A 15,545-nucleotide genomic window follows, 5' to 3' on the forward strand; every position below is an offset into this window, starting at 1 on the left:
TTGGAGAAGTGAGTCCTGGTGACATCAAGTCTCTGATGCCAGGCCCACCTAACAGCAACAAAGTCTATGAGTTGATCTTTTTCCTTCAGCTCTTCCTTCACTTCTGTGATCCATCCAGTTATCAAAAACCCTTTTTATTTAAGCTAATTTGATTTGGGTTAGTCATTGGTCCAGAAAAGTAGCCGCACTTATTTATACTTTCGGTGGCTTCTAAGTCTTGCTATTATAAAGGACACTGTGAAGAAACTAATTGTAGATAACTTTTTGCATATATGCATGATCTTTTTTTCCCATTATGATACATTCCCAGAATAGGAGCTGCTGGGTCAAAGAATATGCAAATCATAAAGGCTTTTGATGTGTATTGTGAAATTGCCCTCAGAAAAGTTGTCCAATTTATAATTTCTTCAGAGCTGTGTATGTCCCTATTTCCATACAGTCACAACAGTACTGAATAGGGTTAATGTCCAAAAAAATTCCCAAATACATAGAGGTTTACTGCTTTTCTATTGATACTGCCCCCATACCTACATTCTCAAATCTGACAATAGAATAATAGAAGGACAAAAAGAGATTAAATGGGAATTTGGAATGAAATCAGAAAAAAGGGTGGAGTCCAACATGTTTTGTGAGAGCTTTACCGCTATGAATACTCACTCTGACTTTTCCCCAAAACTGGTATTATGGACTGGCAGAACCAGTATGCATGTTGCAGGGAGAAGGAAATTTGAGGAAGTGAAGAGAGGTCTTACCCTGTTCTACCACCTTAGCCTGAGGCACCAGCGAGTGATTGGCTGGAGCCTCAGTCATAGGTCCACACCCTACCTGGGGAGTTAGTACATAGCTTACTGCACCAGAGCAGACCACCTGTTCCTGGTCCTGAGGAAACCTGCTCACCCACAAAGATGTGGGCTCAACTCCTTCTAGGAATGCTGGCCCTATTGCCAGCCATTGCAGAAGAACTTGCCCCGTAAGTGCTTGGCATCTGAGTTGATTTAGAGCAGGTGGCTTCTTTGCCTATCTTTCTTTCAAACACAAATAGTGGGGACAGGAGATAACTTTTGGTTTATTTTTTGGAGGCTTAATTTCATTCTCACCTTTCTTTTTCCTTGGTTTCATGGCTCCTTTACTCAAAGAGAAGAGCTAAGTTACTAAGAGGAAGCTTTAAAAAAAAAGATAAACATTAAAATTTAGTAGAGTTTTCGTACCTTATTTTCTCCTTAGCAGCCCACGGGTGGGAGTTCCTGGATGGTGGAAATAGTTAATGCTCTCAGCTGCTAACCAAAATGTTGGAGGTTCAAGTCCACATAGAGGCACCTTGGTTCCTGGTGATATACTTTGAAAAATCAGCCATTTGAAAACCCTATGGAGCACAGTTTTGCACTAATGGACATAGGGTCACCATGACTCAATCAACTCAACGGCAACTGGTTTTTAGCCTAGGAATCCACTAAACCCCAAACCCACTGCCATCGAGTTGATGCCGACTCATAGCGACCCTACAGGACAGAATAGAACTGCCCCATAGAGTTTCCAGTGAGCACCTGGTGGATTTGAACTGCCGACCTCTTGGTTAGCAGCTGTAGCACTTAACCACTACGCCACCAGGGTTTCCAGCGTAGGAATAGGTTCTTAATAATGGGGTCCTCAGTGGTGGGAGATTTAAGTCTATTCAATGAGTTATTTATTACTTGCCTGCTTCTCCCTTATAGAAAATAAGGTTCATAAGGGCAGGGGCATGGTCTGTTTAATTCACTGCTATATGCCAAGTACTTAGGAGATTGTCTAGTTTTTCAATGAATGAATAAATCATTACTGCCTTGAAATCCTTTCTATCCCTTAATAGAAACTACCTGGTGACATTACCAGCCCAGCTTAACTTCCCCTCCACTCAGAAGGTTTGTTTGGACCTGACCCCTGGGTATTATGGGGTAAAATTCACTATTACTCTGGAGACCAAGGACAAGATCCAGAAGTTGCTAGAAGAGTCTGGAATGAAGAAGAGGCACTTACATTGTATCTCCTTTTTGGTAGGCACAGATTCAGCTCCAATTCTAATCCCTTACTTATCCTATTCTCTTCCCTAGGCACTCACTATAATCTTACTTCAAACATAATTTCTGTTATATTTGCTCTGGGCTCTAAACTTCTCTTCCCCAACCTTAGCTTCAATTCCCTGCCATAATTCACCCGCAATCTCCTTGACCTTGGACTTCCACTTTTAGTTCCTGACCTTAACTTCTGATATTACCGCTCCCCTTAAGGTCCTTGAGTAGCGAATTGGTTTGAGCTTGACTACTAACCTAATGGTTGGTTTCAAACTCACCCAGTGGCATTGTGGAAAAAAAGCCTGGCAGTGCAGTCTGCTTCCATAAAGATTACAGCTAAGAAAACCCTATGGAGCAGTTCTTCTCTGCAATGTATGGGGTTGCCATGAGTCAGAATCGACTCTACAGCAATGGGTTTTTTGTTTTGTTTTGTTCTCTTCCTGTAGCTTGTTTTATGGCCCTACTCTTGCTACTCCCCTGTAATTCAGTTTTTTACTTTAGCCTCTTGCTGTTGGGCTGAGAGCAGTTGATTTCCCCAATCTACCTCTCCCAGCACTCTCCTCTCTTGGCCAGGTACCGCCTCCTGCTGGTGGCACAGAAGAAGTAGCCACAATCCGAGTGTCAGGAGTTGGAAATGGCATCAGCTTTGAGGAGAAGAAGAAGGTTCTGATTCAGAGACAGAGGAGTGGCACCTTTGTACAGACTGACAAACCTGTCTACACCCCAGGGCAGCCAGGTAAGAGGCTCAGATGTGGAGTTGGACAAGAGACTGGGGAGACAGCTGTGAATAATGGTACCGAGGAAATTTGTGGTTTTGCTTTGGGAGGTAGGCTGCGAACCAGAGAGTGCAGAAGAAAGTCTGCAGAGACGAGGTATTGCGGGTGTTGAATATATGCCCAATGTTACACAAGTAAAAGAATAGTGGGTGGAGTAGCTACTGTGTGTGCTTTTCTAAAACAAAAGAACATATTTTTTCTGGAGTGGAAATTTGGCAAGTGTAATTGGTTTTCTGGGTCTTAGATTAAGCTGTTTGGATGTGGATAAAAAAGCATTAAGGGCACTTGGCTTGCGTTTCTGTATTTGTGTTATGCCTTCTTCCTTAGAGAAACACTCCATTCTAAGATTTCAAAGTCAGGAGTCCTGAAGAGAAACCTTTTTGGGGGCTTTACCTTTCTCTCAAACTAGGTTTTTCTTTTTCTTTCAAGGTATGTTTTCTACCTGATGAGGTTGTTCTGACTCAGAAGTGTGTGTGAGAAAGTAGAGGGGGTGGAAGACGAGAAGATTCTGGGGCGGGGGAGTGGAAAGCTGTTTTACTAATGATGCCTGTCTCCTTCTAGTGTATTTTCGCATTGTCACCCTGAACAGTGATTTCGTTCCAGTGAATGACAAGGTGAGGATTTAGTTGGGAGGAGGGAAAGGGCAAACTAAGAGAGAATTGAGAATAGGAGAGAGACCTTTGGTCTGTGGTTCGAACCCACCAGCTGCTCTGCAGGACGAAGATGTGGCAATCAGCTTCATAAAGATTTACAGCCTTGGAAACCCTATGGGGCAGTTTTACTCTGTCCCATAGGGTTGTTGTGATTTGGAATCGAGCAGAAGTGACTAGGTCTCAGCTTCAGCATGTACACATCGATTAGGCTGACCTTCCTGAGAGATAGTTACATTTGCCGTCATTTAAAAAGAGTTTTTGCAAACTTCAAAACCTTCTCTTCAGGAATGATGCCAAGTGGCTTTGCAATTCAAATACTAAGAAATAATTCAGAATAATTCCATTTTAACAAAATGAAAACATTAGCGTATCTACCTCCACAATCTTTTTATTTCCTGTGAGGAAAGCTAATTGTTTTCATTATTGAAACAATAGACAATCCTCTTGGGGCAACATTAAAAAAAAAAAGTATGAAAGGTAAACATGCGGTAATATTTGGCAAATATTTAAAATTTTCTTGAATAACTCAATCCCTAGAATCATAAGCTTGTAATAGGTTTGACCTCAATTTGGGCTAGTGCCACTTCTACAGACATTCCTGCTGTTTTCTTTTTCCCCCATCACAGCCCAGGTATTCAAATAAAGATTTTAAAAATAATCATAGGGAAAGTATTATTTTCTTTTTTCATTTCTATGTTCTTAGAGCCTCTGTTTCTTTGATCTTCATACAGGGAAGCTATGAGCTTGCTACTGATTGATAGCCTCCCCTACGTCTTTCTTTGTTAATTACAATTCTTTTTAGCTTCTTCTCAACACCTGTATCCCTTCTTTAGCAGGAGTTCGGTATACTATTAAGTGCTTTTTCTTTCTTTCTTTTTTTTGTATTTTTGGTGAAAGCTTGCATAGCAAATTGGCTCCCATTGAACAATTTCTGTGAATATCATTCTGTGACATTTTTCACAATATGTCAGCATTCTCATTTTTTTCGTTAATCTAGCTTCCCTGCTCTCCCCTCTCCGTCTCACTTTTGGTTTAGGATAAATATTGACTGTTTGGTCTCAAATAGATGACTGTTTAAAAGGAGCCCAGTACTCACAGGTAATATTGTTTATCTTCTGAGCCAATCTATTATTTGGCTGAAAGGTGACTTCCGGGATTGGATTCAGTTCCAAATTTAGAGGATATGTCAGGGTGATAGTCTTGGGGGATTCTCTAGCCTTTACCGGTCCAGTAGATCTGGCCTCTTTTTAGAAATCTGAGGTTTGTTCTACATTTTTCTCCCATTCTATCCGGGACCATCTATTGTGTCCTTGGTCAGAACAGTTCTTAGTAGTAGCTGGACACCATCTAGTTCTTCTGGTCTCAGGATAGATGAGACCATTGTTTGTGTGAGCTATTAGTCCTGTAGACTGGTTTCTTCTTTGAGTCTTTGGCTTCCTTCTTTCTCTTTTGCTCCAGATGCATGCAGACCAATAGTTGTATCTTAGATGGCTGCTTGCAAACTTTTAAGACCCCAGATGCTAATCACCAAACTAAGATGTAGAACAATATCTTTATGAACTATGTTATGCCAATTGACCAAGTTGTCCCCCAAGACTATGGTCTTAAGCCTTCAGACCCAGTAAACCAAACCCACGAGTTGTTTGGTTATGTCTAGGTAGTATCCGCAATGGTGCCCCCATGTGCTTTATTATATATATGAGTATATATGCAGCACACACAAACATGTATGTACACATACCTACAGATACACCTACACATAAAAAAAAAAAATGCACACCCATTATTCACATGTGCCTTCCTATACCTGTGTAACCATCCATATATTTTTTGGTAGTTATTACTGTTGTTGCTTTTCCCAAATTGCCCCTTATTTTTGTGTACTTCTTAGTGTCATCGTTCACCAAAAACAACATGTGTCTACTATCTAGAAGGAGCCCTGGTGGCGCGGTGGTTAAGAGCTAGTCTGCTAAACAAAATGTCAGCAGTTTGAATCTACCAACTGCTCCTTGGAAACCCTATGGGGCAGTTTTACTCTGTCCTGTAGGGTCACTATGAGTTGGAATCGACTCAACGGCAATGGGTTTTTTTTTTTTTTTTTGAATTATCTAGAAAGTGATTTCCCCTTTTATCCCTGGTAGCCATCGAAGAACATTGCTTTCAGTGTGTATACCTATTCTTGTCTTTTTATAAAAGTAAGACCATGTAATATTTGTCCTTTTGTGATTGACTTATTTCACTCAGCATAATGCCCTCCAGATTCATCCATGTTACAATGTTTTGAGAACTCATCATTATTCTTCGTAGCTGTGTAGTATTCCACTGTATATATATACCACAATTTGTTTATCCAGTCATCCACTGGTGAGCACTTATGTTGTTTCTTCCTTTTTGCTGTTGTGAATAATGCTGCAATGAACATAGGTGTGCATGTGTCTATTTGTGTCACTGCTATTAGATCTCTAGTGTATATACCTAAGAGTAGGGTTGCTGGATCAAAGATATTGAGTTCTTATTTCTTAACAGAGCCTTTGGGTGGTGCAAATGGCTGCTAACCAAAAGGTTGGGGGTTTGAGTCCAGCCAGAAGTACCTTAGAAAAAAGTCCTGGCAATCTACTTCTGGAGATTCAGCCATGAACACCCTATGAAGCACAGTTGTACTCTGACACACATGGAGTCACCATGAGTCTGAATCCACTCAGTGACAACTGGTTTATTTCTTAAGAGACTGCTGATTCTAGAGCTGATAAAAGGCAATGCTATAGTGAAAGTATGGCTACAACCATGGCTACTTTAGACTCTACTGCCCCCCAGAGGCTGATTTCATCAACTGCCCCTGTTAGATTCTCTTTTCTTCTCTGCTCAAATTATGCCAGATTACATAGAGGTGCTCTGATTTCCAGTTAAACTATATTCCATTTGTAAAATTATTCCTTTCTCCCAACTCCATTTCTCTTTCCAGCCACCCCTTTTAGTTGAAACACTGAAGTTACCAAAAGGAACCTTACCAAGAAACTGAAGGATACAAATTTTGAATTTACGGGCACAGTATTTTATCCTCCAACAACTAAAGTATACCTGAGATTGAATGACCCTGTCTAGTTTGGTTGCCACACCCAGTTACTGAGAAACCTTTCAGCTGAAAATGCTATTTTCCTAGTTGAACTCATTTCCTACTGGACCCTACTTCTGGCTTTTATTTTAAAATTTTCAAACATATCACCTACATTCAACATTTCTTTCATTTTGCTCAGTTTTTTATTTATCTCTTTTTTCTGAATCATTTGAAAGTAAGTTGCAAACATGTTGTCGTTGTGTGACATCAAATTGATTCTGACTCATAACAACCCTGTAGGACAGAGTAGAACTAACTGCCCCCATATGATTTCCAAAGCTGTAATCTTTATGGAAAGAAACGGCTACATCTTTCTCCCGTGGAGCTGCTGATGGTTTTGAACTGCTGACCTTTCGGTTGGCAGCTGAGCATTTAACCATTGTGCCACGAGCCACTCCTAAATACTTCAGCGGGCACCTTCTGAAAACAATACTTTAAATAATCATAATATTATCATACCTAAGGAAATTAACAATAATTATTTCATATCATTTAATACCCAGTACAATATCAGGTTTTTCCAAATGATTTTTGGAGTTTTTTTTTTTTTTTTCTTTTTCAAACTAGGACCTGACCAAGTTCATACACTGCATTTTATTTTTTTAATTTCTGTTAATCAGAAATAATTCCCTTTTTTTTTTTTCATTATATTGGTTTTCTTTTTTTTTTTTTGAGAGGGAGAGAGAGCTAGGTAGATAGATGTTAGGGCAAATGACTTGTAGAATGTATCCATTCTGGAACATGTCATTGACTTTTGAAGAAGCCTAGTTGTCTTATAGAATAGTCTTGATTTATCTGGTTATTTCTTTATCCTGTAAACTTGCCTTCTATCCTCTGGGAACCACATCTGAAGTCTTATTTTATCTTTTAATGTACTTTAGATGAAGTTTTACAGAACAAACTAGTTTCTCATAAAAATTTAGTACACATATTCTTTTATGACATTGTTTAACGACCCTATGACATGTCAACACTCTCCCTTCTTGACCTTGGGTTCCTTTTACCTGCTTTCCTGTCCCCTCCTGCCTTCTAGTCCTTGCCCTTGGGCTGGTGTGCCCCTTTAGTCTTGTTTTGTTTTGTGGGCCTGTCTAATCTTTGGCTGAAGGGCGAGCCTCAGGAGTGACTTCATTACTAAGCTAAAAGGGTGTCTGGGGCCCCTGCTCTCGGGGTTTCTCCAGTCTCTGTCAGACCAGTAAGTCTGGTCTTTTTTTGTGAGTTAGAATTTTGTTCTACATTTTCCTCCAGCCCTGTCTGGGACCCTGTATTGTGATCCCTGTCAGAGCAGTTGGTGGTGGTAGCCGGGAGCCATCTAGTTGTACTGGACTCAGTCTAGTGGAGGCCGTGGTAGATGTGGTCTATTAGTCGTTTGGACTAATCCTTCCCTTGTTTCCTTAGTTTTCTTTATTCTCCCTTGCTCCCGAAGGGGTGAGACCAGTGTTGTATCTTAGACGGCCGCTCACAGGCTTTTAAGATCCCAGATGCTACTCACCAAAGTAGAATGTAGAACTTTTTTTATATAAAATATATTATGCCAATTGAACCAGATGTTTCCCAGGACCATGGTCCCCACAGCCCTCTGCCCAGCAATTTGGTCCCTCAGGGAGTTTGGATGTGTCCATGGAGCTCACGTCTGAAGTCTTAATTTGACTTAGTCTAAACTTTTTTGGCAAAGATATTTCTTAGGTAATGTTGTGAACCTCATATTGTAACACATCAGCATATAATGTCAGGTGGTCTCATTATTAGTGATGATGAGTTTGGTTAAGGTAGTGACAGCCACATCTCTCCATTGTAAAGATATGTCCTTTTCCTTTTCAAATTAGCAAGTAATTTTGGGGTGAGATTTTAACAGCTAGCACAGTGATCTGTACCCCACCAACCTGATGGCTTTAGCAGTCATTTTCTTGAAGAATTATGCATAATCCTCTGATAGAACTGTTTTCTTTTTTAAATTGCTTTGCAAATTCTTTTCAAAATTTCTTTGCAAAGTTTGAACTGGTTCTAGCCCAGTGGCATTTAGGTAGCAGAGGAAAAGGCCAGAAGCTGGTTGGTTTTCAAGAAAAGGTTTAAACATTGGGGAGCCCCTGGGTTCTAATTCTTTCTTTTAGAGCACGTTGTGGAAGAGCTGTCACAGAGATCACTTAGGCATGCTGAAGGGTCTAAAGCATCATTTCTTCAACTCTTTTGGAGATTGGCAACCCTTTTGAGGAAATTTCTTCCCTCTCCTTGACCACCCAATAAACTCAATAAGCATCTATTGTTACTTTTACCAGGGCACAAATATGCCATTTATGAAGAAGGGGTGGGCAATAGAGTTAGGAAGAATGAACTTGCTGCCTTTAGCAAGCTTATCCTTATTAGCTTATCCTGCTTTAACTTACCTTCTCTGATTTTCCTTTGTAGTACTCCATGGTGGAACTGCAGGTAAGTAGATGTTTCTTTTTCTTCTCTGTCAGTTGTGCAGAAAGAGAAATGAGAGTCTGGTGCTAAAAGTTAAAGCCAGAAACTACTCTGAGATCTTCACCCAACCCACATATTCACAACCCCACCAAAGCTTATGTCTACTCTTTGCCTTTGCCCTCCTGTCCTCTCAGACCTAAACCTCTGTAGACAAGGACACCAACCTCTGTTGCAACCACACTCCTTCTGATTCCCGTAACTTCTCTATGCCATGTCAACTCAACCAGGCTTGGCTCTGTACCCCTCTCAGTCTTATGTAATAGCCCTTGTCATAGACATGCAACGATTAAATGATTACGTGAACATCCATGACGAGTTTTTTTTTTTTTTTCCTTAGAAGGGAAGAAACTGGAAGAGCAAATTTCCACATTATCCTCTCCATTTTTTCCATCAAATTACCTATCTCTCTGCTATTTTACAATGAACCCCTCTAGCTTTTTCCTTTAGCAGGGACCTGGAAAAGGGTAAATATTCTTTAAAGCCTACTTTCTGAAACTGGCGTTAACACCTATGGGTCTGATAATTTAAACTTCAAGGACCCATTTCCTCCTAAATAGGGGCTGGACTTGTAGGAAAATTTATCTCATTTGTCAATGAATAAAATTGTAAATAATATAGGGAGCTGCTTTTCCTGGAAACAAATCACGGGGATCATGGACAATGGGGTTATGAGAAGCATAATGCTCTCAGCCTTTGTAGACGTGTCCTCCTCCAACCTTTACTTGCTTTTTGCAGTGCAAAACCCATGGTGGCCCCAGTGCAAAGTGGGCAGCCAATAGGCAGGCACATCATTCTGTTTCTCTTACTGGACACAGGATCCAGATAGCAACAGGATTGCACAGTGGCTGGAAGTGGTGCCCAAGCAAGGCATTGTAGACCTGTCTTTCCAACTGTCTTCAGAGGCAATGCTCGGCACCTATACTGTGGCAGTGGCTGGAGACAAGACCTTTGGCACTTTCAGTGTGGAAGAATATGGTAGGTTGGGGAATTAATGGGTCAAAGTGTTGGACATAATCTTGTCTCAAAATCAGCAAAAGTGAAGTGAAATCTACTCTGTGAAGGAAGACTTATTCATTTATGAATCAATGCTAAACCAGCTAATAACTTCAGCAGCATTCTACCTTAATCATTTTCTGTACATTTTAATTATCCCTATTTCTATACCCCTCTGTTCACTACATAGCCAAATCCTCCTCCTATTGTTTATTCATTTCTCTTTCCACTCTCTCCAGTGTTGCCTAAGTTTAAGGTGGAAGTGGTGGAACCCAAGCAGTTATCAACGATGGTGGATTCTTTCTTAGTAAAAATTTGTTGTAGGTAAGAGTAGAGTTCTGGATCTGGCAGAGATTAAAGCTATATTGAGAGAAATGAAGAGGAAGTGTTATTGGGAGAGGGATTGTAGGGACAGGGGCTAAAACTTGGGATATTTTATGTAGTTCGAAGTCATGACTTACCCAAGAACACATTTTCTAATTGTGTTTTGTTGCTACCTTCAACTGGTCACTCAGTGATTTGGTTTATGCAGAACACAAGGCTAAGTCCTCCAGAGAAAGAAGGACACTGTTTCTGTCCTTAGGATGGTGCTTACTGTGTAATGGTGTTATGGCAATATCTAAGGGCTCTTAGTAAGGCTGGGAAGGTAACAATAGCTGGAGGAGAGTAGGATTGTCAAAGCACTTTCAAAGGTTGAGGGTCTAGGGAAGAAGAAAGAATGGTATTTTAGGGGAGGAGGGTTGGATACCAAGTGGAATTTCTCACCTCTGACTCCTCATGCTTTTGTGGGTTAGGTACACCTATGGAAAGCCCATGCTAGGGGCCGTGCAGGTGTCTGTGTGTCAGAAGGCATATACCTACGCCTACATGTATCGAGAGACAGAAATGGAGCAACTGCCTGACAAATGCAAGAAATTCTCTGGACAGGTAAGTAAATAGGATGTAGAAAAGGAACCTTATTTACACATCCCAAAGAGTAAGTAGGGCCAATACAGAAAAGTGGTAAAAAGCTCAAAGTAGGAGGTATTGCACAGGGTTATTATCCCATACCAAATAAAAAAGCTGTGTCTATTCCTAAACTGATGTAATCTTCCAGAATCTGCCTTGAAATCAAGAAATTAACCTAAGCCCTTGTGAGATACAATTTTCTAGGTCTGCAGTTGATTCTCTTCCCTTCACATATCCTGGAGGTTCACAGTCACTTCTTGATTATATATGTGCCTGTCTTTCTACGGGAATGTATGTGAAGTCACACTGGGTGGCCCAAATGGTTAGCACTCGACTACTAACTGAAAGGTTGGTGGTTTGAACCCACCCAGCAGAGCTGAGGAAGAAAGGCCTGGTGATCTATTTCCATAAACATTACAGCCATGAAAACCCTATGGAGCATTTCTACTCTGCAACATATGGGGTCACCATGAGTCAGAATTGACTCAATAGCAACAGGTCAGCATGGACTTGTGCATACTCCCTGTTTAGGATATAGGAGAGTTTTTCCATTTTAAGAAGGAGAATGTAAAGCATGGAGATAAGAAATGACTGCCTTCTATGTTACATCATGGATTGGAAGTAGAGATTGGGTCACTCATCCTTCTCTCTGATCGCCACTCCAGACCGACAAAGCAGGATGCCTTTCAGCCTCTGTGGACATGTCCACCTTCAACCTCACTGGCTACCCATACAGCCACAGCATCCATATTGCGGCTACGGTAGTGGAGGAAGGGACAGGTAAGCTGGATACTCTTTGGCTCCTTAACAAAAGATAGAAAGAGCTGTTCCAGGGACAGACTTAATCAGAGGACTCATTAATATTTTGGAGCAAACTCTTCCTAGTTCATGCGCGAGGGGAAAATGCCAGATTTTACCCTGCTATCCACTGCCTATTTCTCCAGTAGTTTGAGGAAGAGAAATTGGTCTGAATCTTTAGGCCAAAATATATTCAGTTTTTGTAGTTCCAGTGGCACCATTCTCTCAGAGATTTTACAGTAAATGTGAAGATGAAAATCTGAGGTGTTTAGATCATCATTCGTCTGGTTTTCCTCTGCAGGTGTGGAGGCCAATACCACACAGGATGTGTACATTTCTTCACAAATAGGATCAATGACCTTCGAAGACACCAATAATTTTTATCATCCCAATTTTCCCTTCAGTGGCAAGGTATGTTGAACTTGTCTCTGCACAGTTAGAAAATGCTTAACGACTCACTTTTGCCTCCTTCTCGTAGATGTGTAGTAATAGCTAGCTTACTGCCAGGCATTTCTCTAAGTGCATTACCTGTATTCACTTATTTAATCTTTATAACAGCCTTACAAGGTAGACACTATTATTTGTCCCATTGTACAGATGAGGAGACTGAGTCACAGAGTGGGTAAGTGATTTTCCCAGCTAGTAAGTAGTAACTACAATCAAACCCATCTTCTAATGAACAAATCTTTGAATTTAAGAGCTGTAAGGGTTCTGGAAGAAGCTCTGGTGGCGCAGTGGTGAAGCACTTGGCTGCAAACCAAAAGGTCAGCTATTCAAACCCACCGGCCCTTCCCTAGGAGAAAGATGTGACAGTCTGCTTCCATAAAGATTTACAGCCTTGGAAGCCCTATGGGGCAGTTCTACTCTGTCCTGTAGGGTTGCTATGAGTCGGAATCGACTCGATGGCAATGCGTTTGGGTTTTGGTTTAAGGGCTCTAGAGAAATCTAGTCTGGGCTCCTGCATCTAGGCAAGGTTATTATCAAACCTTTCTGGGCTGAAAGCCATTTATACAGCCTTAAGTATTTTCTTCAAAAATTTAAAAATGTCCTCCCTCCAGTTTATCTTCTTCATTTGCCAAACAGTGGTCAACACAATAATATTATGTATATTTAGGCCCAATTATTCCTCAGTCATCTTTTCTCTAGACCAAGGGTAGATACAGGTTTTTCTAGAGCCTAAGGATTACACAGTTTGCAAGGGAAAGAGGGCTCTGTTTAAAGAAAGGGATGGGGTGGGGGGGGGAGGCAAAATAACATATAGAACCTTGGAATGGGCCTGTGCAAGTGAGGGGTCCTACAGACTAAGCTTTATTAGCTGTGTGGCGTGTCTGCCTTTGCTCCAGGCTAAGGAACTTCTTGTTTTTTAGTTTCTCACAGATTTTAATTTTCTACCTTTGAATCTCATATCTTCCCTGAGATGTATTCTTAGAGTTTTACCTCTTTACCTCATACTTGAGCCTACTCCAAATCTAGCTCTAATGCCCTAGTGACCTTTACCTTCCAGATAAGAGTTAGGGGCCATGATGGCACCCTCCTCAAGAAGCATTCAGTGTTTCTGGTGACTTACGGCGTAAATGGAACCATCAGTCAGACCCTCATTACTGACAACAATGGTCTTGCTCACTTCACGCTGGACACAGTCCATTGGGATGGGAGAGACGTTTCTCTGGAGGTAAGCACTGAAGAGGCTTTCCCTGAAGTCAAACTTCAAAATTTTCTGGCTTCATGCCCCCACCCCTGAAATTCTCTCTTTCACTCCCCAGTCCTGCTTCACAGTTGACAAAACAGTTTTTTTTAGATCATTCCTGTTTTTAATACAAAACAAATAAATAGCCCTCCAGATCAAAATTGTTATGTCTACTAATTTCCCTTACAATTTATCCCTATTGCTATCTGGTCCTCTATATGAAAACAGAATTGTTGTTGTTGCTGTTGTTAGCTGCCATTGAGTTGCCCCTCACTCATGGGAAAGCAGAGTAGAGAGGGAGTAATTGTTCAGAGTCAAGGCTTCCTCCTGTTCACCTGTCGTCTCTCCCTATTACCCATAGAAATGGCTGAGAAGAGGATCCAGATTTTAGATTTTTTTTATACTCTACGGCATTGGGTTACTGGGTTATAAGGGAAGCTACTTGTATCAGTTTTCAACTGCCGCAACAATGCTGCCTAAAAAACAACTACAAAACTTCAGTATTGTACAGTAAGCATTTATTTCGCATGCAGCTGGGATAGTCAAATAGGCAGCCCTGCCAGTGTTGGTGGGCTTCTTCACATGTCCGTAGGTCAGCTGGCTGTAGTCTGGTCATCCACATGTCTCTCATTCTTCAGCAAGCTAGCTTGGGCATGTTCTCCTGGCAGTGATAGAAGTACAAAAGCAAAAGCAGATGTGTGCAAGGGCTTTTTCAAGCCTCTGCTATGTTTCATATGCTGACATCCTATTCCCAACAGCAAGTCCTGTGGCTGGGCCCAGAGTCAGACTGAGCGGGCACTACATGGTTACATGGTGAAGGATGTTGATACAAGGAGGGGTGGAGAAATGGAGCCGTTAATGCACTCATTCAATCACTCTACTTAAGCAAACATATTATTTGCCTGGTGGCTAATTTGACTATTTCTTTACTCTAAACATCATACAATCACTCAGAAATAATTATTTTTCAATCTTATTATCCTCTACATCTAGTTTTCTAAATCCCAAGATAAAATCTTTAAATTCTGTATACTCTTACTCATGCTTATCTAGCCCCTACGCATCAGCCTGTGAAGGTATATAACCCACAATTTCCCAACTATAATTAAACCCTCACTTCACTCCTCTATGTACCAAAATGTTGCTGCACACGCCACTGTTATGGATTGCTCACCCATCCTTGGCTGGACTACTAGTGAAATATCCAAGTCTATAGGTTTAATATGATTGGGAGCACATGCTGAAAGTCCCCCCTGCCCCCCCCATCTCTCTTTATCTCTCAGGGCAGGTTCAAAATGGAGGATACTGTATATAATTCAGAGCAAGTGCCTCGCTACTACCAAAATGCCTTCCTGCACCTGAGACCCTTCTACAACACAACTCGCAGCTTCCTTGGCATCCATCAGCTAAACGACGTCTTGAAATGTGGCCAGCCCCAGGAAGTGTTGGTGGATTATTACATTGATCCAGCGGATGCAAGCCCTGACCAAGAAATCATCTTCTCCTACTATGTGAGGCTGGGAAATGCGAATTGGTGAAAATGTATTGGGAAGGAAAGTGGATAAGGAGAGTCAGCCAGAGAGAGCGGATAGAGTGTCTAGGCAAAGATATAATGTGAGCCACATACGTAATTTCAAATTTTCCAGTAGCCACATTTAAGAAATTACAATAAATATGTAAAATTAGTTTTAATAGCGAATTTTATTTAACCCAATTATTTCATCATATAATCATTATATAAATTATTAATAAATCATTATATAAATTATTAATAGACATTTAAAATTTTTTGTTCCAATTAAGACTTCGAAATTGAGTGTATGTTGTACACTCACAGCACATCTCAGTTTGGACTAGCTACATTTCAAGTTCTTAAAAGTGTGGCTAGTGGCTACTATATTGCACAGTACAGGTATAGAGGATGGAGAAAGACCAGGAAAAAAAAAAAAATGATTTGAGTCGGATCCCAGGGCAATTGTGTGAGAAAATAACACAAGGAATTGATAAGACAAGAAAGTGGCCAGGGCCAAAAAGGATGGGCAATAGAGGGGTAGAGAGGACTTGAGA

General features: G+C 40.9%; 1 protein-coding gene across 1 annotated transcript in view; it reads left to right on the top strand.

The window, feature by feature from the left end:
- Positions 1–905: 905 nt before the first annotated feature.
- LOC126074682 (alpha-2-macroglobulin-like protein 1) overlaps positions 906–15,545 on the top strand; it is a 42,930-nt gene continuing 28,290 nt past the window's right edge. Inside the window, exons 1-12 of the mRNA XM_049881500.1 lie at positions 906–970; positions 1,847–2,030; positions 2,622–2,784; positions 3,386–3,438; positions 8,996–9,016; positions 9,868–10,027; positions 10,285–10,369; positions 10,840–10,972; positions 11,659–11,773; positions 12,093–12,202; positions 13,296–13,463; positions 14,762–14,989. Of these exons, the coding sequence (XP_049737457.1) occupies positions 906–970; positions 1,847–2,030; positions 2,622–2,784; positions 3,386–3,438; positions 8,996–9,016; positions 9,868–10,027; positions 10,285–10,369; positions 10,840–10,972; positions 11,659–11,773; positions 12,093–12,202; positions 13,296–13,463; positions 14,762–14,989 (1,485 nt within the window). The remainder of the gene's footprint in view (positions 971–1,846; positions 2,031–2,621; positions 2,785–3,385; positions 3,439–8,995; positions 9,017–9,867; positions 10,028–10,284; positions 10,370–10,839; positions 10,973–11,658; positions 11,774–12,092; positions 12,203–13,295; positions 13,464–14,761; positions 14,990–15,545) is intronic.

This window comes from Elephas maximus, chromosome 4 (genome assembly GCF_024166365.1).
Source record: "Elephas maximus indicus isolate mEleMax1 chromosome 4, mEleMax1 primary haplotype, whole genome shotgun sequence".
NCBI classification, from domain to species: domain Eukaryota; kingdom Metazoa; phylum Chordata; class Mammalia; order Proboscidea; family Elephantidae; genus Elephas; species Elephas maximus.